The sequence below is a fragment of the Salmo salar genome, chromosome 16 (assembly GCF_965601325.2).
Source record: "Salmo salar chromosome 16, fSalSal1, whole genome shotgun sequence".
Lineage (NCBI taxonomy): Eukaryota > Metazoa > Chordata > Actinopteri > Salmoniformes > Salmonidae > Salmo > Salmo salar.
Window position 1 is genome coordinate 13,658,256 of NC_138306.1, and position 23,627 is coordinate 13,681,882.

At 43.3% G+C, this 23,627-nt stretch overlaps 1 protein-coding gene across 1 annotated transcript in view; it reads left to right on the top strand.

The window, feature by feature from the left end:
• LOC106573278 (synaptotagmin-9) overlaps nucleotides 1-23,042 on the top strand; it is a 50,487-nt gene extending 27,445 nt beyond the window's left edge. The window contains exons 2-7 of the mRNA XM_014148186.3: nucleotides 3,206-3,569; nucleotides 3,669-4,209; nucleotides 14,227-14,347; nucleotides 16,315-16,486; nucleotides 20,196-20,325; nucleotides 21,901-23,042. Coding sequence (XP_014003661.1) covers nucleotides 3,206-3,569; nucleotides 3,669-4,209; nucleotides 14,227-14,347; nucleotides 16,315-16,486; nucleotides 20,196-20,325; nucleotides 21,901-21,975 — 1,403 coding nt within the window. The 3' untranslated portion in view covers nucleotides 21,976-23,042. The remainder of the gene's footprint in view (nucleotides 1-3,205; nucleotides 3,570-3,668; nucleotides 4,210-14,226; nucleotides 14,348-16,314; nucleotides 16,487-20,195; nucleotides 20,326-21,900) is intronic.
• The last annotated feature ends 585 nt before the right edge of the window (nucleotides 23,043-23,627 follow it).

Genomic DNA, 23,627 nt, shown 5'->3' on the forward strand with positions numbered 1-23,627 from the left:
TGCAGTGATGTATGACAGCGTGTTCATAGACGTCAAACAATCTGTTGTTAACTTCACGTATGGGGTGTTTGAGAGCTCGTGCTTTGTACTTGCAGAGCAATCATTGTACAATTTTTCCATTCGGCCATATCAGTTTTTAGACCTGGCATCTTGTAGTCTGGTTCTAGATATGCCATTAAGGCATTGAAGCCAACATCCTTTACCATTGACAATGGCTGCATATCAACTGCAATAACTTCTGTAATCAGTGCTTTGATTTTCTCACTCCCTTATCGCACTTCTTTCGTGTGAACTACAGTATCTGCATTGACCCTTTTTGCACAAACTATTTTGACTGATCACTTACACTCCTGCTACTGTTTATTATCTATCCTGTTGCCTAGTCACTATACCCCTAACTATATGTACATACAGTATCTACCTCAATTACCTCGTACCCCTGCACATTGACTCGGTACTGGTACCCCGTGTATATAGCCAAGTTATCGTTGCTCATTGTGTTATTATTTTTCTATTATTTTATTTTGTTTCTCTGCATTGTTGGGAAGGGCCCGTAAGCATTGCACTGTTAGTCTACACCTGTTGTTTAGGAAGCATGTGGCATATACATTTTATTTGAAGAGCCTGTCTAATATCTGTTGTTGGGGGCCTGTGCTGCTGCCAGCAACGGGTTTGGGTCTCATGGTGCCGCCCTTTCAGATTGTTAAGCATTGCACCTGTACTGTCATTTGAGCTCAATTCGACCTCGCAAAGTTTGCATTTCACTACCTACTCATTTAATTTCTCAAAGTTTTGCCATACAAGACTTCGCTGCTCTCGCTTCCCTGTCTCACTCTCTGCCATTTTTCCAACTGTTAACGACAATGATGTGCAGAGCATTTTATATCCGTGGCAAATAATTTGAAAGATACATACAGTATCTCCACCTACTTACGTTACATCACTGTTGCATTAGGTTAAATACATTTTTTCCCTTGATGATGATGATGATGATGATGATGATGATCCGGACCTGTTGGTGGGAGTTGTGTGATAACTGCACTGTGATTTAAATGTTGTATGGGGAAAACAAACAGAACAATTTTTGGGAGGTTAGAGGTTTTTTCTAAACGTTAACGATCCCAATTTAATTAAATGTTTAAGCTTTCAGACCCCTAGCTTGATCATCAGACAACTTTGACCAACAGCAACCTTCATTTGTCATGTTTCGTACAATTGATTCATTAAAGAGAGAGTTAGGCACAGTCAAATTAAATTGAGCAGTTTGGTTCACTTCAAAAGTGACATAACATCCTTGCTAAGAGATCTATTTAAACATTTGCATTGTTAAAAAAACATATGCTATGCTGCTGTTATTTCCCAAGACAGTTGGCGCCTTTACATTTGACTGTGTTTTCTGCACACATAATTTATAAAATATTGTATTGTATTGGAACATGTGTGATTCCATAAAAAGTCTAAAACTATTTAGATAGTTTAGCAGCTACAGTACAACAAATGTATTTTTCATGCATGCTTGGACAGCCTTTTTTGTTTTGTGACCTACCAACTTGAGGTGTGTTTTGAGTCGCGACCCAACATAACGGTTAAAAAAACATACACATACCAAAGAATAACAAAAAAATATATATGTTTTTAAAGGTGGGGACCTGTGTGATTGAAATAAATATCACCCCATTTCCAAACTCTGTTGCCTTTCAAAAATCCAAGAATCCTTGGTAGATTCAGTACTTAACTTAGATCCTTTTCAACTATACACCAGTTTGGTTCCAGACCAGGTCATAGCACCATCTCTGCTACCTCTTTGGTTTTAATGATCTTCTTAATTTTTTGAATAAGAAGAAACACTGTGCGGCCCTTTTTATTGACCTGTCTAAAGCCTTCGATAATGTGGATCATTCATTACTTATTCAGAGGCTTGCATCAATTGGCCTGGACCAGGCTGTGTGTAGCTAGTTTGAAAATGATGCCAATGTCATCCTTGCGACCTACCTGGATCCCTGCCAAGACCCACAAGTGGGTCCCGACCCACAATTGATGGGTCAGACAGTGTGGCTTTGAGAAAGTTGAAACTTTAGACATCTGTCCTGTTAGTAATTGATTGAGCTGCAGAATCAATTAAAGTGAGTGGTGTTTAGAGCTCATTGTGTTGATGGCACTTTGTCAGTTTTAGGATAGGAAGTGCAGTTGTCCCAGCAGGGCTGGGAGTTTGGTGGGACAACACACATAGTCACAATGTTTATCATTCCATGCATTCAATGAACATGGGCAAGAGATATTCTGCTTCCAAACTCATATAGTGTCTTTGATATTTTATCTTGAATTTATTTTTGCTTTTTAGAACAGCCACATTGAGAAGTACCAACGGTTGTCAAAATAGCAGATAACTAGATGAGTGAATCCTCAAAAAATGTGTCACCACTAAAATGAAGTGCCACAATGTCTGGGCATGCCATTTATCTCTGTGGGTTAATGCAAAAGACCCAGCTGGTTTCCAGTGCAGTATGTGGGCCAGCCCAATGAGCCTGTGGATCCCACATCTTCTCATGGGTAAAGCCCAACCAGGATGGATTGGTGGGAGGAATAACTCAACATCACATGAGGCTCCATTTCCCTCCACTGGTCTAGATAATGACAGGGAAGTACGGTCGAGAGGACACATGGTCCAGGTACAGAAAATGTAGACAGTAGATCTGATGGGAAGCTAGTGGCAGGACACTCTGACAAGGGCTTATTCACTGTGGACTAAAAGCCCTCTCTGTGTCTGCATGGCCTGATTCGTAATGACTGGGGATTGGAGAGGAGACATGGAGACAGAGCGAGCTCATTCATCAGATAGTGAGATGCTCTTTCTGAGAAACATAACATATTCCGGTGGAACACACCAGGCTATTCCAGACACCAACCACTTCCCTTTTACTATCTGTGAGTGGATATTTGAGATGAGAGCACTTACTGATGAGTTCATGTTGATTGAACTGAACAACGCTACCTATCTGATGAGTTTCTCTTCCTTTGCTAATGGAAACAATTGTCACGTCTGTCATACTAGTACTAATGTTTGTACAATATCAATTTCAGCAGCACATTGGGAGAGATTGAAAGAAAAGTTGATAGCATATTATATTATCTTGCTATCAATACAAAATATATCGTCCCACAGTTCCCTGCTAACTTGTTTCTCTCCCTGGGTCTGTCTATGCAGATGTGTCGGTGAGCCTGCTGTCTCTGGTGGTGACCACCTGTGGCCTAGCCCTTTTCGGGGTCTCACTTTTCGTCTCGTGGAAGCTGTGCTGGGTGCCATGGCGCGACCGTGGCCTCCCCGACAGCCTGAAGGATGGCCAGGGGGACCAACAGCCAGTCATGATGGAGGTGGATGGGGTGGAGAATGAGTACAGTGAAGACTGTGTCAAGGAGCCTTCAGGCCTGTTAGTCCCCGAGGCAATCATGAAGATCAGCCACACATCCCCAGACATCCCCCTGGAGGCCCAATCCAAGCTCAAGGAGAACCATGTCCGCCACATCACCCGCGTGCAGCGCCAGATCACTGAGCCCACCTCCTCTGTCCGGTCAGTCCCACAACACAGAAAAAATTAACAAGTCAATTCAACTAACCATGTTGCATTGTGTCTATAGCTAATGATAACTGGTTTCTCTACCCTCTGTAGGCACAACTCCATCCGCCGCCAAATGAACCTATCCAACCCAGACTTCAATATTGGCCAGTTCCAGAGACAGGAGTCCCTGGCCACTCTGGGCCGGATCAAACCCGAGCTCTATAAGCAACGCTCTGTGGACACGGACGACGGCAGGAAGACGGACAGCTGCGGCCGCATACATTTCATCCTCAAGTTCGACTGTGACCTGGAGCAGCTCATCATCAAGATCCACAAGGCCCAGGATTTACCGGCCAAGGATTTCTCAGGAACCTCTGACCCTTACGTCAAAATCTACCTGCTCCCCGACCGTAAGACCAAGCACCAGACCAAGGTGCACCGCAAGACCCTCAACCCCGTGTTCGATGAGGTCTTCCTGTTCCCTGTGGCCTACACTGACCTGCCCACACGTAAACTGCACTTCAGCGTCTACGACTTTGACCGCTTCTCCCGCCACGACATCATTGGCCAGGTGCAGGTGGATAACTTCCTGGACCTTGCAGACTTCCCCAGAGAGACTAAACTCTGTAGGGACATCCAGTACGTCACCTCGGTGAGCTAACCTCTATATCAGTCTTATTACAGTATCATAATATCTGCTTGGGTATGTGGACATGCAACAATAAATGCAACATTGTGACTTCAAATGAGGTAGTGAATAAGGGTACATTATCTGAGAGAGTCACTTCAGTTCTGGTCCCTGATCATTCAACTATGTCAGTTTAGGAGTGGGACTGGAAAGAGTTCAACACTTAGAAGCATATCGGAACCAGCTCTGCCCTCCACTCAGGGCTACCAAAAACTGTCCAAACAATAAAAAAAATGTGTAAAGGCCATGTAACAGCAAGGCAGGGAGGAAAATACCAAAGTGTAAGTATGTCTGTCCCCACAGAACCCCCCCCACCCTGGTTTAATAAAAAAAGAAGACTAACATAAAATGATACTTAGATGGAATGAATAATACATGACCACACCAGGAAACACATGGGGTGGAGATGTACATCTGAGTTGGCAGCAGTGGCTGCTTTGACATGAGGATACAAAGTTAGAGCTCCTCTCTCCATTATTCACATGGATCCCATTAATCACTGTGAGGTATGACATACTGAAGGTTTCACCTGTCTGATTGAATCTCACTGGACTCTCACTGGTGTCAGAAAGGCTCTGAAGTCTCAATTGGTCAAAGTGCGGTCTCAATAGAAGTCAGTCTCATTGGAGTCTCACTGTGGAAATAAGGACTTATGGTGTCATTGAAGGAGTGTAGGTTGTCTGCAGTCTGAAGGGAGGACTGTAGTCTGAGTGATGTCTCAGTGATATATCTCTATACTGTCTCTCTTGAGGGCCACTCCTTTTTTAGACGGGTTCATTTTCACTTCCCGTCAACATGTAGGGTTTGAGTTCATCAAACGTGTGTGATTAGCCTAGTGGTTAGCGCGTCGGGCCAGTAACTCAAAGGTTGCTGGATCAAATCCTCGAGATGACAAGGTAAAAATATGTTGTTCTGCCCCTGAGCAAGGCAGTTAACCCACTGTTCCCCAGGTGCCAAAGACATGGATGTTTTTTTAAGGCAGCCCCCGCACCTCTCTGATTAAATGTGGAAGACACATTTCAGTTGAAGGTATTCAGTTGTACAACTGACTAGCTATCCCCCCTTTCCCTGATTATGTCATGCCTGCTCCCCCTGAGGGTGCCATGCTCCTGTCATCATACGCACCTGTTACCATCATTATGCGCAGCTGCGCTCATTGGACTCACCTGGACTCCCTCACTTTGTTGATTGCCCCTGCATATATGTCTGCTCCGCTATGTTGTTCCCTGTAGTAGCATTGTTTGTCGTGTTTATGTCCAGACGCTGTTCTTGTTCCGTTACATGTCCGTCTATATTAAATGGTTCACTCCCTGTACCTGCTTCTCATCTCTTGTGTTGGGCATTACAGATTAGGCTCAGACAATGAATAGGTCTGAAGCTAGTATTTTGTATCAAGGCTGTCAAACTTGACGACTTCATAGGTCAGGCTTTCCAAACTCGGTCCTGGGGCCCACCCAGGTACGAGTTTTAGTTTTTGCCCTAGCACTCCACGGCTGAAACAAATAATCAAAGCTTGATGATGAGTTGGTTGTTTGAATCAGCTGTGTAGTGTTAGGGCAAAAACTTGCGCCCAAGGGGGAGGGGCTTGGACAGAGTCCTAGATCTACCTGTGTGACATGGGTGAGCTAACTGGGAAGCTTCAAAGTATCTGGGGATGCAACCCAGAGCATCTAGGAAACACAAGCATCACATGCACACACAGACACACTCACACATAGCCACACACACACACACACAGCCACACTCCATCCCAGAACTGGGCCAGCCCTTCTGGGACACAGAGCATGTGACATCACAAGTCCAACCACTAGTCCATGCATAAATCATACCTCAGCGCTAAGTTGGGTTTCAAACATCCCATATGTAACATACAAACTGTAAACCGGCATCAAGTCTGACATTGAAGTGCTACATCTCCATAACTGAACTGTAGGACCATATGAACGGGCTCAAGAATAACCCACCATCTACTTCTTAGATAACATCAATTACAAGTCATGTAGCGTGTTTATTACATGTTGTTATCATATCTCTAAAATACCGGACACCTTCCAGGGACAGAGAGGTATACAAATACCCATACAAGTGACCAGCTCTAAATCTTTTACATGATCTATGTAAGCTTCTACAAGCAGGTCTCAAATCCACCTCTATGAGGGTTGAATAAAACTGTTAGACAACAGAATCACTGGTGGTTTTGGCCAGCGGCATACCACCCTGCATCCCACTGCTGGCTTGCCATTGAAGCTACACAGGGTTGGCCCTGGTTGGTCTCTGGCTGGAAGACCAGATCCTGCTGGAAGTGGAGTTGGAGGGCCAGTAGGAAGCATTCTTTCGTCTTGTCTAAAAAAAAGATCCCAATGCCCCAGGGCAGTGATTGGGATCATTACCCTGTGTCATTAAACAGGTGTCCTGACTCTCTGTGGTCACAAAAAATACTATGGCACTTATCGTAAGAGTAGGGTGTTAACCCCAGTGTCCTGGCTAAATTCCCAATCTGGCCCTCATACCATCATGGCCACCTAGTCATCCTCAGCTTCCAATTGGCTCATTCCTCTCCCCGGTAACTACTCCCCAGGCCATTGCTGTAAATGAGTCAACTTACCTGGTAAAATAAGGGTTCTGTCACGACTTCAGCCGAAGTCGGTTCCTCTCCTTGTTCGGGCGGCGCTCGGCGGCCGGCGTCGCCGGTCTACTAGCCATCGCCGATCCACTTTTCATTTTCCATTTGTTTTGTCTTTGTTTCTACACACCTGTTTTTCATTCCCCTAATTATTGTTCAGGTATTTAACCCTCTGTTTCCCCCATGGAGTTGTGCGGGATTGTTTTGTGTCATGTTCGGTAATGTTGGTGACTGGTTATTTCGACGGGTGATGTTTTTTGCCCATGCGTAAAAGTTGATGTTCGTGTGTTTGTGTTTGGACAAGTGTAGTGTTTTACCTTGCACCTTTAATTTACGAAGTAAAGTTACGTTGCTCCCAATTCTCTGCTCTCCTGCGCCTGTCTGCATACACCAGCTACACCCACCATTATGACAGATTCAATCAAATATCCTGTCAGGGAGATAAAGGACCTGTATGGATGGATTACCTGTTCCTGTGGTATACTTTCTTTAATTAGACACAGCTTAAGTTATCTATTCTAGAACTCAATAGAAGACCAATAGCCTCTTCAGGTTCACATTAATTGTCAGGCTGTTAAAACAAAGATTTCAAGAGCACTGTAATCTGTGTCCCTGCAACGGCAGTTGATAGTATTAATGTGAGCCAACTTGGGCGACAGGTAGCCTAGCGGTTAAAAACATTGGGCCAGTAACTGAAAAGTGCTGGTTTGAATCCCTGAGCTGACTAGGTGTATAATCTGTTGATGTGCCCTTGAGCAAGGCACTTAGCCATAATTGCTTGTGTAAGGAGCTCTGGATAAGAGCTCCTGCTAAATGACTAAAAAGTACATGTAAAAAAAAGAATTAGGTCTTTGATTAATGGGATGAGTGTGTGGCTTGATCCAATGCAGCAGGTTTACTACCTAGCTCCACAACAACCACCACTGCAGCATCATTTCATTTATTTAACCTTTATTTAACTAGGCAAGTCAGTTAAGAACAAATTGTTATTTACAATGATGGCCAAACCCTCCCCTAACCTGGACGACACTGGGCCAATTGTGCGTCGCCCTATGGGACTCCTGATCACGGCCGGTTGGGATACAGCCCGGGATCGCACCAGGGTCTGTAGTGATGCCTCTAGCACTGTGATGCAGTGCCTTAGACCACTGCACCACTCGGGAGCCTCCAGTGGTGCAGCGGTCTAAGTGATGAGCACATCACATCTCCTTACGTTATGTCTTATTGATCTGCATTGTGGAAACAGACATGGGCTGAAAATAAAACTTGAGGAATGACTGATGAAGAAGGGAGGAAAGTTAAAATGGGTTTACAACAATATGCCTTAACAACGGCCAACTGCTGAGAGGGGAGCTATCAAGTTTTGGTTGAAATGTCCATTGAGTCTTAAGAATATTTTATTTTTCAAGATGACAACAGAATCATTCCACAGTCCATTATTATTACATGAGTACTACATTTATGAGTGATTGAAATGTGTTAGTTTACCCTGATTGTGTCTGTGTTCATTTAGAAGCCCAGTGAAACACATCTAAAGTGCTGAAACATGTCGTTCCACAGCTGCTGACTTACTGTCTGCTGACGTAATAGGATGACATGCCAAGACATGGTCTTACACGTGCTGGCTATTGCAAAACCATTTTCACCTCCCTCTCTATCTCCCTCCCTCTTTGTCTCCCTCTGTTTCTCTCTACAAACATGGTAGTAACACACCCTGTATGTTAAGAGGCCCTTAAAAGAGAGAGCGATCCTAGGGGGGAATGTGCAAGATGGATAATTACACAAGATAGACTGTCAGCCTTCTCTCTCAGCCATATTGGGGGCCTTTAGAGCTCCAGTTTAATTTCATTGAAAGAGCACAAGTGACGATAATTCCACCACTGACTTGATTTAAGTACTTCAATGAATGGAGGAGACTGTTATCCTATAGTCTGCAAATGGAAGTGGGTAATTGGATTATTTAGCCTGAGAGGGATGGGCTGCATGGTCCACCCCTAATCTCTTTGTGAGTATGTGTGGGGAGGTTACGTGTGTGTGTACGCACATGCTCGTGTGTGTGCGTGTGTGTGTGTGTGTCTGTGTGCATGCGTGCGTGATTTGTACCACTTTACGACGGAGACCTCCTGCCGCGCCTTCTGAGTGACCAGGTCAGTGTAGCAAAGTGCGGACCGATGATGATGTACTGTAGGTTAGAGGTCACTGTGGTGTCTTGCCCTATGTTGACAGCCTTGATAAATCAACTCCTTTGTTTGATTACATTTACAGTGATTTTGGACACAGGCCAGAGAGCAGTGATAGATCGCATTAGATCTGTCATTTCAATCATCCACATAGAGGACTTATTGATGCTTGAATGGATGTGCTAATTCTACATTTTCCACTATTACACTCCCAATCAATGTCGTTGTCTAAAAAACAAATATCCAACATTCCTTGCAGGACATGACATGAATTATAATGCACAAAGAATAGCAGAACAAGTAGCACCCATTATTCAAGTCTTTAGCAACCATGTCCACTGATCTCTGTTGGATATGATGTGAAGTGTTTTACACAGACGCTTTTAAATGGAATATCAATGTAATTAGCTAACTGTGTGAATTGAGCCATTTATAGTAACCAGCATTTTCATGTACAAAACATCAGAACAATGACAGCATGTGTTGTTATTCTTAAACGTTGGTATTAACTTTGGAGTCTATTTGGGCTCTAGTCATACAGAAAAAACATTTTCCAATTCAGGTTCATGGTCGTTGAGAGTGAGCAGTGAGCACAAATGTAGCTGTGATTGCATTTCAATATACACTGCCTTCGGAAAGTATTCAGACCCCTTGACTTTATCCACATTTTGTTAGGTTATAGCCTTATTCTAAAATGGATTTAAAAAAATTATCTCATCAATCTATACACGATACACCATCATGTCAAAGCGAAAACAGGTTTAGAAATATTTGCAAATGTCTGAAGAAAAACCCCCAGTAATATCACATTTACATAAGCATTCAGACCCTTTTTTCAGTACTTTGGTGAAGTACCTTTGCCAGCAATTACAGCCTCGAGTCTTCTTGGGTATGATGCTACAAGCTAGGCAGATATTTATTTGGGGAGTTTCTCCCATTCTTCTCTGCAGATCCTCTCAAGCTCTGTCAGGTTGGATGGGGACTGATGCTGCACAGCTATTTTCAGGTCTCTCCAGAGATGTTCGGTCGGGTCCAAGTCCGGGCTCTGGTTCGGCCACTTAACCTCTATGGGCTAGGTGGGACGTGACTGTCCCACTCTATTCAACAGCCAGTGGAACAGCGTGACGCGAAATACAAAAACCTCAAAAATGCAATCATTAAAATTTTTCAAACATACGACTATTTTACACCATTTTAAAGATAAGACTCTCGTTAATCTAACCACATTGTCCGATTTCAAAAAGGCTTTACAGCGAAAGCAAAACATTAGATTATGTTAGGAGAGTACATAGCCAAAAATAATCACACAGCCATTTTCCAAGCAAACATATATGTCACAAAAACCCAAAACACAGCTAAATGAAGCACTAACCTTTGATGATCTTCATCAGATGACACTCCTAGGACATTATGTTATACAATACATGCATGTTTTGTTCAATCAAGTTCATATTTATATCAAAAAACAGCTTTTTACATTGGCGTGTCATGTTCAGAAAATGTATTCCCACCGAAAACTGCCAGTGAATTTACTAAATTACTCATCATAAACGTTGACAAAATACATAACAATTATTTTAAGAATTATAGATACAGAACTCCTTTATGCAATCGCTATGTCAGATTTTAAAATAGCTTTTCGGCGAAAGCACATTTTGCAATATTCTGAGTACACAGCTCAGCCATCACGGTGAGCTATTCAGACACCCGCCAAGTTCGTGGCACACTAAACTCAGAATTAGTATTAGAAAAATTGTATTACCTTTGCTGATCTTCGTCAGAATGCACTCCCAGGACTGCTACTTCCACAATAAATTTTGTTTTTGTTCGAAATAATCCATAGTTATGTCCAAATACCTCCGTTTTGTTAGTGCGTTCAGGTCACTATCCAAAGGGTAATGCGGGAGCGCATTTCGAGACAAAAAAATTCAAAATGTTCCATTACCATACTTGGAAGCATGTCAAACGCTGTTTAAAATCAATTTTTATGGTATTTTTCTTGTACAAAATAGCGATAATATTCCAACCGGACAATAGTGTATTCATTCAAAGAGGAAAAGAAAAAACTGTGTGGTCGTGTGAATGCGCATATCCAATCTCTTTGTCACCAGGCAGACCACTGAGAAACTGAGCTACTATACTCTGTCCAGAGACAGGAGACGCCTCAATCCGCTTTCTGAAGGCTTTAGAGAGCCAATGGAAGTCTTAGAAAGTGCTACGTAACCCCACAGATACTGTAGTTTCGATAGAGAATCAAAAGAAGAACTACAAATTCTCAGACAGGCCACTTCCTGCTTGGAATTTTCTCAGGTTTTTGCCTGCCATATGAGTTCTGTTATACTCACAGACACCATTCAAACAGTTTTAGAAACTTCAGAGTGTTTTCTATCCAAATCTACTATAATATGCATATTCTCGTTTCTGGGCAAGAGTAGTAACCAGTTTAAATCGGGTAAATGTTTTATCCGGCCGTGAAAATACTGCCCCCTAGCCCAGACAGGTTAAAGACATTCAGAGAATTGTCCCGAAGCCACTCCTGCATTGTCTTGGCTGTGTGCTTAGGGTCGTTGTCCTGTTGGAAGGAAAACGTTTGCCCCAGTCTGAGGTCCTGAGCGCTCTGGAGTAGGTTTTCATCAAGGATCTCTCTGCCATTAAAAAACACCCTCAACAACATGTTGCTGCCACCACCATACTTAACTGAATGGATGGTGACAGGTTTCTTCCAGATGTGAGGCTTGGCATTCAGGTCAAATAGTTGCATCTTGGTTTCACCAGACCTGAGAATCTTGTTTCTCACGGTCTGAGAGTCTTTAGGTGCCTTTTGGCAAACTCCAAACGGGCTGTCGTGTCTTTTAGTGAGGAGTGGATTCTGTCTGGCCACTCTACCATAAAGGCCTGATTGGTGGAGTGCTGCCAAGTTTGTTGCCCTTCTGGAAGGTTCTCCCATCTCCACAGAGAAACTCTAGAGCTCTGTCAGTGTGACCATCGGGTTCTTGGTCACCTCCCTGACCAAGGCCCTTTCCCCCTGATTGCTCAGTTTAGCCGCGCGGCCAGCTCTAGGAAGAGTCTTAGTGCTTCCAAACTTCTTCCATTTAAGAATGATGGAGGCCACTGTGTTCTTGTGGACCTTCAATGCTGCAGCAATTTGTTGGTACCCTTCCCGAGTTCTGAGCCTCGACACAATCCTGTCTCGGAGCTCCACGGAAAATTCCTTCGACCTCATGGCTTGGTTTTGCTCTGACATGCACTGTCAACTGTGGGACCTTATATAAACAGGTGTGTGCTTTTCCAAATCATGTCCAATCAATTGAATTTACCTCAGGTGGACTCCAATCAAGTTGTAGAATGGAAACAGGATGCACCTGAGCACCCATTTTATACATTTGCAAACATTTCTCAAAACCTGTTTTCGCTTTGTCATTATGGGGTATTGTGTGTAGATTGGTGAGGATTTGTATTTATTTAATCAATTTAGAATAAGGCTGTAACGAAGCAAAATGTGAATAAAGTCAAGGGATCTGAATACTTTACGAAGGCACTGTATTCAATCTTCATTAATAACTTCATCATTGAACATATCCCCCTAGTAAAACCCAACCCACAGAGAGCACAGTCACTGTGGGGCCCCCAACCCAGGATATGAACACGTCATAAGCTGGGGGGGGACAACTCTGGTACACCTCTGCTATTTGGAGAACTAAAACCTGTTGCCACTATTGACAATGGGCTTGTCAAACCCATGGCAGCTAGGCAGAACCTGATAGCCCTGGCAAACAAGCTTCAGCAGGGTGTGAGCTAGATAGCTTTTCGGGGAGGCTGTGTCTGTGTGAGACTGGGACTGACCACTGACCAGGCTGGTGACCAAGCCAGACCTGATAATGAGTGATTCTCTGTGGAGAGCTGGACTGACCTTTCCTGCTGATGCAGAATACTGGGGCTTCCCACTGAGCCCAGGGGCCTGCCAATGGGAACTTTCACACAGGGAGAATGATCTGTTATAACAGGCCCGTACAGCTCAGGGCTGAGGATCACACACACGGGCATGCACACGCACACAAAGACTAATTCAGATGTCAGGCTAGTGTCAGCCAAGCCTGGAGATGCTGCTTATTTACAGTAGGCTCCCTGTTTCTAAAACCAGGGGCTCTGACCAAGTTTATGGTCCAGTAGTCTGCATCTTAACTATGTTGGGTGTTTCCCGCTCCTACCTCAAGCTGAGAGAAACTTACAGGGGTAACAGGTTTGTCAGGGTTACATTACAACGTGAGATGCATGCCTCAACTGGAGGTGAGACTCGTGGCCTTCATAGTCCATGCCGGTAACTAACCTTGTGAGTGATGCTTGTGTCTAACGAACACCACTCTCTCACAGACATGCTATTTTCAGAGGTGATAATTGGAGCGCTTCTCTTCCTGTTCACTTACATACGCAGGGCTGTAGCCAGCAAAAACCAGCGACAATTACCCCAGTGATTATCACATTGGTTGCTGTAACTTCAATTTCCTCAGTCGATCTACAAACACACAGCCTATTAAAGTAGTTATATAATTAGCCGCTACACATTTACTCACATAAACTTAGCATCGGGATTAAAAACTATAATTTAATAAGTACAGAGGGATCTGTTAGCAGAAAAAAATATTTTTATTAACAAAAGGTAAACAAATCTGTTGGCTTTACAGAACTGTTATTTTTGTTGTTGCAATTTTACAGCTAATTCCCTGAAATTCTACACATTTTGCCATGTCTTATGCCATGTTAATATGATATCTGAATGAGAGAAACTAATAAAATCAATCGGGGCCCCTTGGAGGTCAGGGCCTCTGGTCACGTGCGCTGCGTGCCCGGTCAGTAATTCAGCAAGTTCAGATAGCTGGCTAGTCTAAGTACACTAAGCAGTCCCAATACATTTTTTTTTTTTTTACTGACATGGGTAAATTGAGTGATTGTCAATGAGTGACATATAACAAGATGAAAACTGCTGATGCACAACCAACCTTAGAAATTGCACGTTGTGCATTCTATTATTCTACCTCTCAACAGTAAGTTGAGACCCCGACTGTTCACATAGTCCACTGTAAACCAGCAGAATCTCTAACAGCGAAGCCAGAGCAACAAGGTGACATCATGAGACATTCAGTTACAAAACATTTCACTGATGTTTTCGTTGCTTTGTAGGACAATGTGGACTTGGGGGATCTCATGTTCTCCCTGTGTTACCTACCAACGGCTGGAAGGCTGACCATCACAATGATCAAGGCTAGGAACCTCAAAGCCATGGACATCACTGGAGCCTCAGGTAGGGGGTCCTTCCTGTGGGGACTGGGATACAAATGTGATGTGGATTCTGCTTAGTCATCACTGGATGGATAAATTATATGAAAGACTAGTATATCGAATGGAATGGTCATTTCTGTCTCCCAGTCTTTTAATAATATGGCCCAGTGAGTAGAAGCCATGACGAAACATATCAATGGAGCATAACTATTGAGGAGGCCATGTGTGCATCCGAAATGGCACCCTATTCCCTATACAGTTGAAGTCGGAAGTTTATATACACTTAGGTTGGAGTCATGAAAACTCATTTTTCAACCACTCCACAATTTTCTTGTTAACATACTATAGTTTTGGCATGTCGGTTAGGACATCTACTTTGTGCATGACACGAGTACATTTTCCAACAATTGTTAACAAACAGATTATTTCACTTATTATTTCACTGTATCACAATTCCAGTGGGTCAGAAGTTTACAAACACTAACTTGATTGTGCCTTTAAACAGCTTGGAAAATTCCAGAAAATGATGTCATGGCTTTAGAAACTTCTGATAGGGTAATTGACATCATTTGAGTCAAGTGAAGGTGTAACTGTGGATGTATTTCAAGGCCTACCTACACATTCAGTGCCTCTTTGCTTGACATCATGGGAAAATCAAAAGAAATCAGCCAAGACCTCAGAAAAATTATTGTAGACCTCCACAAGTCTGGTTCATCCTTGGGAGCAATTTCCAAACGACTGAAGATACCACGTTCATGTGTACAAACAATAGTACGCAAGTATAAACACCATGGGACCACACAGCCGTCATACCGCTCAGGAAGGAGACTCGTTCTGTCTCCTAGAGATGAACGTACTTTGGTGCGAAAAGTGCAAATCAATCCCAGAACAACAGCAAATGACCTTGTGAAGATGCTGGAGGAAACAGGTACAAAAGCATCTATATCCACAGTAAAACGAGTCCTATATCGACATAACTTGAAAGGCTGCTCAGCAAGGAAGAAGCCACTGCTCCAAAACCACCATAAAAAAGCCAGACTACGGTTTGCAACTGCACATGGGGACAAAGATCGTACTTTTTGGAGAAATGTCCTCTGGTCTGATGAAACAAAAATAGAACTGTTTGGCCATAATGACCATCGTTATGTTTGGAGGAAAAAGGGGGAGGCTTGCAAGCCGAAGAACACCATCCCAACCGTGAAGCACGGGGGTGGCAGCATCATGTTGTGAGGGTGCTTTCCTGCAGGAGGGACTGGTGCACTTCACAAAATAGATGGCATCACGAGGATGGAAAAATATGTGGATATATTGAAGCAACATCTCAAGACATCAGTCAGGAAGTTGAAGCTTGGTTGCAAATGGTTCTTCCAAATGGACAATGACCCCAAGCATACTTCCAAAGTTGTGTTAAAATGGCTTAAGGACAACAAAGTCAAGGTGTCGGAGTCGCCATCACAAAGCCCTGACCTCAATCCCATAGAACATTTGTGGGCAGAACTGAAGAAGCGTGTGCGAGCAATGAGGCCTTCAAACCTGACCCAGTTACACTATCTCTAGCAGGAGGAATGGGCCGGAATTCACCCATCTTATTGTGGGAACCTTGTGGAAGGCTACCCGAAACGTTTGACCCAAGTTAAACAATTTAAAGGCAATGCTACCAAATACTAATTGAGTGTATGTAATCTTCTGACCCACTGAGAATGTGATGAAAGAAATAAAAGCTGAAATAAATAATTCTCTCTACAATTATTCTGACATTTCACATTCTCAAAATAGTGGTGATCCTAACTGACCTAAGACAGGGAATTTTTACTAGGATTAAATGTCAGGAATTGTGAAAAACTGAGTTTAAATGTATTTGGCTAAGGTGCGTCTAAACTTCCGACTTCAACTGTATACTGCTCTACTTTTGACCAGAGGCCTGTGTGGATGCATCCCATGTGTTACTCCGTGGGTTTACCCTTTCCACTGTGTCCCAACTCTCTCTAGATCCCTATGTGAAGGTGTCTTTGATGTGTGAGGGACGGAGATTGAAGAAGAGGAAAACATCCACCAAGCGAAACACTCTGAATCCAGTCTACAACGAAGCCATAGTATTTGATGTCCCTCCTGAGAACATTGATCAGATCAGTCTCCTAATAGCAGTGATGGACTACGATCGGTAAATACATTTTGTTTTGCAACGCTTTTTATGAACTGAACTTCCTATCATTATGACAGCAGTTTAGGTTTTTTATTCTGCAAATAGCCTGCAAGGTTGTGGTGACTATGATGCACTGAAAAGGACTCCGAAACTACGCTTTTGAGTGGACAGTATCTTTGCTGTATACAAATCAAATAACATATTATTTGTCACATACGCGTGTTTAGCAGATGTTATTGCGGGTGTAGCGAAATGCTTGTGTTTCCAGCTCTAACAGTGCAGTAATATCTAACAGTGCAGTAGTATCTAACAATTTCACAACAATACACACAAATCTAAAGTAAAGGAATGGAATTAAGAATAAATATTTGGGCAAGCGATGTCAGAGTGGCATAGACTAGATACAGTAAAATAGGATAGAATACAGTATATACATATGAGATGAGTAATGCAAAATATGTAAACATTATTAAAGTGAATAGTGTTCCACTATTAAAGTGGCCAGTGATTCCAAGTCTATAGGGCAGGAGCCTCTAATGTGCAAGGATGGCTATTTAACAGAATTTAACAGTATGATGGCCTTCAGATTTTACATTTTAGTCATTTAGCAGACGCTCTCATCCAGAACGATTTACAGCAGTGAATGCATATATTTCATACATTTTTTTCCCGTACTGGTCCCCCGTGGGAATCGAACCCACAACCCTGCCGTTGCAAACACCACACTCTACCAACTGAGCCACACGGGACCAGAAGCTTTTTTTCAGTCTCTCGGTCCCAGCTTTGATGCACCTGTACTGACCTCGCCTTATGGATGATAGCAGGGTGAACAGGCAGTGGCTCGGGTGGTTGTTGTCCTTGATAATATTTTTGGCATTCCTGTGACATTCGGTGCTGTAGGTGTCCTGGAGGGCAGGTAGTTTGCCCCCGGTGATGTGTTGGGCAGACCCTCTGGAGAGACCTGCGTTTGCAGGAGGTGCAGTTGCCGTATTAGGCAGTGATACAGCCCGACAGGATGCTCTCAATTGTGCATCTGTAAAAGTTTGTGAGGGATTTAGGTGCCAAGACAAATTTCTTCAGCCTCCTGAGGTTGAAGATGCGCTGTTGCACCTTCTTCACAACACTGTCTGTGTGGGTGGACCATTTCAGTTTGTAAGTGATATGTACGCCAAGGAACTTGAAGCTTTCCACCTTCGTCCCATCGATGTGGATAGGGGGATGCTCCCTCTGCTGTTTCCTGAAGTCCACAATTAGCTCCTTTGTTTTGTTGACATTGGTTGAGAGGTTATTTTCCTTGCACCACACTCCCAGGGCCCTCACCTCCTCCTTGTCTCATCATTGTTGATAATCAGGCCTACTAGTGTTGTGTCGTCTGCGAACTTGATGATTGAGTTGGAGGCATGCGTGGCCATTCAGTCATGGGTGAACAGGGAGTACAGGAGGGGGCTGAGCACGCATCCTTGTGGGGCCCCAGTGTTGAGTATCAGCGAAGTGGAGGTGTTTTTTCCTACCTTCACCACCTGTGGGTGGCCCGTCAGAAAGTCCAGGACCCAGTTGCAAAGGGTGGGGTTCAGACCGAGCCTCAAGATAATGATGAGCTTGGAGGGTACTATGGTGTTGAATGCTGAGCTGTGGTCAATGAACAGCATTCTTACATAGGTATTCCTCTTGTCCAGATGGGATAGGGCAGTGTGCAGTGCGATGGCATTTGCATCATCTGTGGATCTATTGGGGCGGTAAGCAAATTGAAGTGTGTCTAGGGTGTCAGGTAAGATAGAGATGATATGATCCTTGACTAGTCTCTCAAAGCACTTCATGATGACAGAAGTGAGTGCTATGGGGCGATAGTCATTTAGTTCAGTTACCTTTGCTTTCTTGGGTACATGAACAATGGTGGACATCTTGAAGCATGTGGGGACAGTAGACTGGGATAGGAAGAGATTGAATATGTCCGTAAACACTCCAGCCAGCTGGTCTGCGCATGCTCTGAGGACGCGGCTAGGGATGCCATCTGGCCGGCAGCCTTGCGAGGGTTAACATGCTTAAACGTCTTACTCACATCGGCCACAGAGAAGGTGAGCTCCCAGTCCTTGGTAGCAGGCCGCTTTGGTGGCACTGTGTTATCCTCAAAGCGGGCGAAGAAGGTATTTAGCTTGTCTGGAAGAAACACGTCGGTGTCCGCGACTTGGCAGGTTTTCCCTTTGTAGTCCGTGATTGTCTGTAGACCCTGCCACATAGGTCTCGTGTCTGAGCTGTTGAATTGCGACTCCACCTTTTCTCTATGCTGACGTTTTGCCTGTTTGATTGCCTTATGGAGGGAATAACTACACTGTTTGTATTCGGCTGTATTCCCAGTCACCTTGCTATGGTTAAATGCGATGGTTCCCGCTTTCAGTTTTGCGTGAATGCTGCTATCTATCCACGGTTTCTGGTTAGGGTAGGTTTTAATAGTCACAGTGGGTACAACATCTCCTATACACTTCCTGATAAACTCAGTCACCGTATCAGTGTATACGTCGATGATATTCTCGGAGGCTACCCGGAACATATCCCAGTCCGCGTGATCAAAACAATCTTGAAGTGTGGATTCCGATTGGTCAGACCAGCTTTGAATAGTCCTTAGCACAGGTACTTCCTGTTTGAGTTTCTGCCTTTAGGAAGGAAGGAGCAAAATGGAGTCATGATCAGATCTGCTGAAAGGAGGGCGGGGGAGGGCCTTGTAGGCATCCAGGAAGTAGGAGTAGCAGTGGTTGAGTGTTTTAGCAACGTGAGTATTACAGTCAATGTGTTGATAGAACTTCGGCAGCCTTTTCCTCAAATTTGCTTTCCTAAAATCCTCAGCTACAATAAATGTGGCCTCAGGATATGTGGTTTCCAGTTTGCATAAAGTCCAGTTAAGTTCTTTGAGGGCCATCGTGGTATCGGCTTGAGGGGGGATATACACGGCTGTGACTATAACCGAAGAGCATTCTCTTGGGAGATAATACGGTCGGCATTTGATTGTGAGGTATTCTAGGTCGGCTGAACAAAAAGACTTGAGTTCCTGTATGTTATCACAATCACACCAACAGTCGTTAATGATGAAACATACACCACCACCCTTCTTCCCGGAGAGATATTTATTCCTTTCTGTGCGATGAACTGAGAACACAACTGGCTGGATGGATTCAAACAGTATATCCCGAGAGAGCCATGTTTCCGTGAAACAGAGTATGTTACAATTCCTGATGTCTCTCTGGAAATAAATCCTTGCCCTGAGCTCGTCACCTTTATTATCCTGTTTCCTCCCCTATACAAGCACATAGCTGAGACTCCCTAAGTGTAACATGTTTTAGTTGATCATTGGCCTGGAAAGCAGCTGGCATTCAAGAGAGGAGGAAACAACATTACAAAACAAAAATACTGACGAACAAGCACAGAGTACAGAGTACAGACTCTTTTCCTCCTTATGCTGTTCAGAGTAAATATTTGAGGAGTTAAATATTGTCTGCCGAACATCAGTATCATAATTACACGAAGGAACACGATGTTGGACAGAAAATACACTAGGATATGCACAACTACAGGGCTTCTAAATCTATCTGTAAGACAAATGGACTACCTATTAAATGAAAACGTGTAGAGGTGCACAAATCAACATGGTTTTAAATCAAAAACATGACTGGGAGTGCATTTATGGCAACAAAAGCTTTTAAAATGACGATATGTTTGTTCCCCCCTCTCACAGTGTAGGTCACAATGAGGTCATTGGAGTGTGTAGGGTGGGCAATGAGGCGGAGAGCCTGGGCCGAGACCACTGGAACGAGATGCTGTCATACCCCCGCAAGCCCATTGCCCACTGGCACCCCCTGGTAGAGGTATGTGTGTGTGTGTGTATGTGTGTGTGTGTGCCGTCCATCCATCCATTCATCCATCCGTCTGTGTGTCCCTCCCTCCCTCCGTCTTTCTATGTGAGTCAACACATAAAGTGATGGAAGAAGAAAGACTGTCAAAGGTTTATCCTTGACGTTATGACCACACATCTCAAGTGTAAGTAGACAGCAAGGTGTAAGTAGACAGCAAGCGGTAGAGCGCCACTTCTCTAGCTTGAATAGGGACAATAAAACACAAGCAGGATTACATACAACAAATGTCTGCTTGACTTGTTTTTGTGCCATCATCAGAACAATCCATTCCTGCAGTGGGAGAGGAGGGGAGAAGGCGGCTTCATTGCTATTTAAAAACACTACTCCTCGACCGTCATTAATGGACCCCAGAAATAGATCAACATTTATTTGGAGTTGTTGACACAAAATCCTTTCATATTCATCTGAGAGGTTAAAAGCAGAAATTGGAACAGTAATGTTGCCTACACAATGACATAACTGAAGTGCTTGTCATTGGATATCATTGTAGCTGCACAGTCATGAGCCCTGGGGTGTATTCACTTGGAACCAAACAGAGCCAAACAAAAGCAAACAGAATCAAACAAAATGATATGGGGAGGGACCTTCCTGAATTTGTCCAATATAAACTTTTTGGGAGTAAACGGTTGCCATTGCAAAATGTTTTGCAACTGTTTGCCACGGTCTTCGTCTAATGAATACTACCCTGTTCCTCCTATTAAGCTGAAGAAGACATAGGAGAGGACTCCAACTCGGGATTATAGCTTATTTGTGTTCAAGAATGGAAAGATGCTCTTTGAATATAAGGCTTAATAACCCATAAACCACACACACACACACACACACACATACACACACTCGGACAAAAATAAGCACCCACCTAATTATTATAATTACACACACACACTTGACTTTTCATTATTTTCGCTCGCATCTTTTCATGGATTGGTGTTTTGAAATCTTAGTGCAAGACTCGCTGACCCTCAAGGCCACAGACAGTTCTCATCAATAATTCACATCCCAGGCCACTTGAGCCAAGGTTGTGCTCCCTCTACACAGAGCTGCTAAAACAGCCATTTAAACTGTGCTTACATCTCTCTTTCGCTCTCTCTCTTCCCCTGGGCTGCTTTTTTGGGCTGTTAAATTCCATCTAGGAGGAAAAGAAAAAAGGGCAAAAAATAAAAATGTTTGCTATTTGCTACTGATTTTGTGTTTCTTGAAAGTAAGACAATTTATTTAGAGTATGTTTCCTATTAAACGGAGAAGGAATTTCAGAGACACAGTTCGGTGACAATTGATTTTCAGACAGAGGCACGACAGAACCCACAGGGGGTCTACACACACCGAGGCCATTTTTTTTGTAAAATGAATTAAAACTACAGAGTGCATTGTGACTTCAGCCTCACAGTCTCTATTTACCGAAATTAGATTTCACCTCCGACTCTTTCCCTCTTTGTGCAATTCAGCTGTCAAATTGTATTCCCTTTCCTGATATAACCTGGTTATGCTCATCTCTCTGACTGTGTTTCCTCTCGGTGTGTTCTCTAGTGGATGGGTCAGGGGACTGCAGGTGAAAGCCAGGGCGGTTCCACCAACTCTCTGAAGACTCCTCCCTCACCATAAGGAGAACACAGGGTGGTGAAGGAGAGGAACAGCAGAGACCCCAAGCATCAAGAGAGGAGGAGATCAGTATGCTAGTAATGGTAGATGTTACACTTGGTTTCCCCGACATAGATTAAGCTTAGTGCTGAACTAAAAAGCATGCTCAATAGAATCTCAATTTGAAAGTGCTTACTGATCCAGGACAGGCTTAAAACTTCTTCAGGATTGGTGGGTCCCCTGCGGGACAGTTGCACTAACGTAGGCTAATGTGATTAGCATGAGGTTGTAAGTAACAAGAACATTTCCCAGGACATAGACATATCTGATATTGGCAGAAAGCTTAAATTCTTGTTAATCTAACTGCACTGTCCAATTTACAGTAGCTATTACAGTGAAAGAATACCATGCTATTGTTTGAGGAGAGTGCACAGTTTTGAACATGAAAAGTTATTAATAAACAATTAGGCACATTTGGGCAGTCTGGTACAACATTTTGAACAGAAATGCAATGGTTCATTGGATCAGTCTGAAACTTTGCACATACACTGCTGCCATCTAGTGGCCAAAATTGAAATTGCACCTGGGCTGGAATAATACATTATGGCCTTTCTCTTGCATTTCAAAGATGATAGTACAAAACAATTCTAAAAAACATTAGTTTTTTTCTTTGTATTATGTTTTACCAGATCTAATGTGTTATATTCTCCTACATTCCTTTCACATTTCCACAAAAAGTGTTTCCTTTCAAATGGTACCAAGAATATATGTTTAGTCAACTGCATGTCCAGTGGCCATTCATTAGTACTATTTGTTTAAAAAACTACAGAAATCTAAAAAGTGTTAAAGTTTCAGTTGGGAGGTAATAGTATAGTCTTGTTTATGTCTTGTTTACTAACACATTGTTACAATTAATTGATCTTTGATATTTGGGTACAGTGCATGGTTCTTTGTGCGTAATATTGCTCTTTGGTTGATTACTTTGTGAGATACTAACATACTGTAAACATAAAATGTACCATGAAACTAAGACCTAGTATGTAAATTGTCCATTCAGATGTTACTGAATAAATATTTATATTATACATTTACCACACAAAGACAGATGGGTGATTTTATGATCTCAAGAGTGAATTTCTGTGTCAGGAAGAAGAGACAGGCCTTAGAGCCTGTCTTCGACACCTTTCTCCACAAAGACGCTCTCTTCACACCTGCAGTGACAAGTCCCCAACAGGCCACAGACCCACGACAGATGCCGAGCCCTGCGCCAAACCAGTTGACGGCCAAACAAACAGCAACGAGGTTGCATCAGGGTGATAAAATATCAAAACTTATGAGATGTGATTGACAGACAGTGGGGAGTGCTCCAGTCAGAGTGCGTCTGAGCTGCACACAGGGCTGCTGATGGTAACACAACACAGGAACAGAGACAGATCCATCTGCAGTGTTGGAGCCAAGTTTAGAATCAGTCCCCTCCCACAGTGAAATCACACCCAGCACTGTGCAGTCTGCAGGTAGTCAACAGGTGACTTCCGATGACGAAGATGGGGCCCCACCAGCAGCCACATGGAGATCTCAATTAATGACATTAATGACAAGACCACAAGACCACTGATTACTACTACGCAGGGTCAGATAAAAAAAGTAAAAAAATACCTCAAACACACATCTCAACA